The 3,620-nt window shown below is 42.1% G+C and overlaps 1 protein-coding gene and 1 pseudogene across 1 annotated transcript; one reads left to right on the top strand and one right to left on the bottom strand.

Annotated features, from left to right (window-relative positions):
- The first annotated feature begins 408 nt into the window (after positions 1-408).
- LOC132044723 (calcineurin B-like protein 1) lies at positions 409-1,325 on the top strand (annotated as a pseudogene).
- Positions 1,326-2,615: 1,290 nt separating this feature from the next.
- LOC132044724 (uncharacterized) lies at positions 2,616-3,184 on the bottom strand. The gene is made up of 2 exons (XM_059435226.1): positions 3,034-3,184; positions 2,616-2,929 (listed from the first exon to the last, which is right to left on the bottom strand). The coding sequence occupies exons 1-2, from the start codon at positions 3,182-3,184 to the stop codon at positions 2,616-2,618; spliced, it is 465 nt and encodes a 154-aa protein (XP_059291209.1).
- Between the last annotated feature and the right edge of the window lie 436 nt (positions 3,185-3,620).

The raw sequence follows: 3,620 nt of genomic DNA on the forward strand, positions 1-3,620 counted from the left end.
CATATTATGGTATAATATATTGGTGGCCTTGTCGGCCTTATTTTGAGCTCTTGATACTTTCCGTTAGCCTTCGCTTTATGATATACGCTGTTGTGTTGTGGCGACCTTGTCGGTCCGCATATGTACATATGTGCCGAATGATAGGATATTCCTATGTTGGGCCTTTTTTCGCGAAAAGTGTTCTTTGGGTTATGGTTTATAATGTTCAAAGTAACAGATAAGTCAGGTGGTTCCCGGCCTACGGGTCGGAGCCCGTCATACTCCTGGTAGGGGTGTGACACTTATCTAGAAGTTCTGTGCAGCTATCTTGGGACTCGGGGGCTGTAGGTTTTTGGTCTATTTACTTGTGTCTTTGAAGGTTGATAAAAAGTTATGCCAAGATCACACAATGCTATAGTTAAATTTTTGTTTCTACTGTGATACATGTGTAGTTTTTTTAATTATCTGCAAAAATTTTGGCAGGTTAAATAATTGTTGATTGCACTTTTATGTGAGTCTGAGATGAAGTTGGCTGATGATACCATAGAGGCTATACTTGATAAGGTAATTTACTAAATGACTAATTAAAATCACTGTCCTAGACATAGACATAGAAACCTCTATCACTCTATACTAAGAAGAGGCCCCGATTAAGAGACCAATTTATTTTGTGTCACCGAGAGGGCATTCTTATTCACGGAACTATTCTCTTGCTTTTATCGATCTCATGGAATTTTGAATAACTATAGATTGTTATCTCTATATGTAGACTTTTGTCGAAGCAGACTCAAATCAGGATGGAAATATTGACAAATCTGAATGGCAGATTTTTGTGGTCCGAAATCCTTCACTACTAAAGATAATGACACTTCCCTATCTAAGGTAACCAAAGTTTGTTAACTGATATATCTGAAATAGGATGGCTTATGTTGTCATCATCTGATGAGATTTATGTTTTCTGAAGGGATATTACTACTGCTTTTCCTTGTTTCGTGTTCCATTCTGAAGTTGATGAAGTTGCTACATAACACTAGGATTATTCTTTTTCTTTTTGTATAGCTTATTAGATGCATGGAATGTTTTTTCGAGTTTTGGTCTATTTAGAGTATAGGAAATTTGAGCTGATGATAATGCTAAGTGTATCACGTCGGATGAGGAGGACGCGAGCCTCCTACTGCAAAGTGATTCTATCATTGCCAAGCCTGCTGATAGATAGTGTGCAGGATAGTGAGGTCACTATTAGATGTGTTATCGTGCACTTTTTATCTATCTGTCCCTTTACAAGATGATTGTAATGCATGTGTTATTAAAGGTTGTCTTTTTGTGCATTGGAACGATATAGAGAAGATTATGATTCTTGCCACATACGACACGAACAATCAAAGAAGTGTCCATACTTTGTTGCCATAGTAATGCATATGTTTAGAAGTTTAGAAGATAAATGTCACATTTAAGTTACTTCATTCCATAGTCATACATCTATTTCTGTAAAGGTTAAACTTGGAGAAATTAGCAATTTTGAGAACTTTTAAGTGTTTAGATGATGCTTTGACTCTCTTCCATTAAATGGTTACAACACAGCCACTTCCTTATGTTGTTGTCTTCTCTAAACTTTTCTCCGCCGTCTTTTCTCTTTTTGGAAAAATGCAAAAATTGGGTATTGAATTGATGGAGTCATCTTAAATGCTGATTTTTTATTTTCGGTGTTACCTATTTACTTGAAAAATAGTATTTCATTTAGTGATGTCATCTTTGTCGCCCTAATAAAGGGATTCTTTGATGAAAATAAGGTAAATGATGCAGTTGAATTGTTCAACAAGTTGGTGAGAAAAAAATTGTGATCTCTACGAAATCATGTATGCAAACAACAACAACAACATACCCAGTTGGATCCCACAACAAGTGCGGGGGAGGTGAAAGTGACGCGAGACCTTACCCCCACCTTGGAAGGTAGGGAGGCTTTCCGAAAGACTCTCGCTAAAAGAAAACAAGGAAAACAAGGGAAAAGAGTCAGATACGGACAAGCAAATCAAAACCATGTGAAAATGAGAAATAGCAAGAGCAATGAAGTCATGATAAAATAGCAAAGATAGACAAGACCAACACATAGAAGCAGGATAAAAATTCTCCTAATACAAGAAAGGAAACCTCGCAGCCCTCCACTAGCCCTCTACCCTGATCCTCGACCTCCACCCCCTCCTATCACTTGTCATGTCCCTGCAGTCCGGAGTAACGCCATGTCCTGCCGAATCACCTCTCCCCAGGCCTTCTTTGGCCTACCCTCCGTCTCTTCAGGCCCACCACTGCCATCCTCTCACACCTCCTCACTGGCGCATCCGCGCATCTCCGCTACACGTGGCCGAACCACCTCAACCTCCTTTCCCGCATCTTATCCACCACAGGGGCACACCCACCTTATCCCGAATCAATTCATTCTGAATCCTATCTCTCCTAGTATGCCCGCACATCCATCTCAGCATCCGCATCTCAGCTACTTTCATCTTCTGGACATGCGCTTTCTTAACTGGCCAGCATTCCGTCCCATACAACATAGCCGATCTAACCACCGCTTTGTAGAACTTTCCCTTTAGAATAGGCGGCACCTTCTTATCACACAACACCCTCGATGCGAGCTTTCATTTCATCCATCCCGCTCTAATACGATATGTGACATCGTCGTTAATCTCGTCAGTCCCTTGGATGATCGACCCCAGGTATTTGAAACTTTCTTTCTTCGCGATGAGCTGAGTATCCAGTTGCACGTCCTCGTCCTCTACTTGACTTCCATTACTGAACTTGCACTCTAAGTACTTTGTCTTAGTCCTGCTCAACTTGAAACCCTTCGACTCCAGAGTCTGTCGCCAAACCTCCAGTCTCGCGTTAACACCGCTCCACGACTCGTCAATAAGCACAATATCATCTGAAAACAACATGCACCACGGTACCTCTCCTTGAATGTGGCTTATCAGAGTGTCAATTGCCATAGCAAACAGAATGGGCTAAGCACGGACCACTGGTGCGGGCCCATCGTAACTGGAAAGTGTTTCGAGTCACCTCCAACCGTCCTCACTCGAGTTTTGGCTCCATCATACATGTCCTTAATCGCTCTAATGTATGCTACAGGAACATCTCTAACTTCTAGACATCTCCATAGCACCTCTCTTGTGACTTTGTCATAAGCCTTCTCAAGGTCAATAAACACCATGTGCAAGTCAATCTTCTTATCCCTATACTACTCCACCAACCTCCTCACCAGGTGAATGGCCTCTGTAGTCGAACGCCCAGGCATAAATTCAAACTGGTTCTCCGAAATAGAAACTAACTTCCTCATCCTCGCTTCCACCACTCTCTCCCAAACTTTCATCGTATGGCTCAACAAAATACGACACCCCTATAGTTGTTGCAGTTCTGAATATCCCCCTTGTTTTTATACAACGGGATCATGGTGCTCCATCTCCACTCTTCAGGTATCCTCGCCGTCCTAACAATAACATTCAACAACCGTGTAAGCCACTCCAAGCCTCCCCTACCCGCATTCTTCTAAAGTTTTACTGGTATTTCATCTGGCCCGATCGCCCTCCCCCTGCTCATCTTTCGCATAACCCCCTCGACCTCTTCAACTTTGGCCCGCCTGCAGTATC

This window comes from Lycium ferocissimum, unplaced genomic scaffold (assembly GCF_029784015.1).
Source record: "Lycium ferocissimum isolate CSIRO_LF1 unplaced genomic scaffold, AGI_CSIRO_Lferr_CH_V1 ctg5129, whole genome shotgun sequence".
Classification (NCBI taxonomy): domain Eukaryota; kingdom Viridiplantae; phylum Streptophyta; class Magnoliopsida; order Solanales; family Solanaceae; genus Lycium; species Lycium ferocissimum.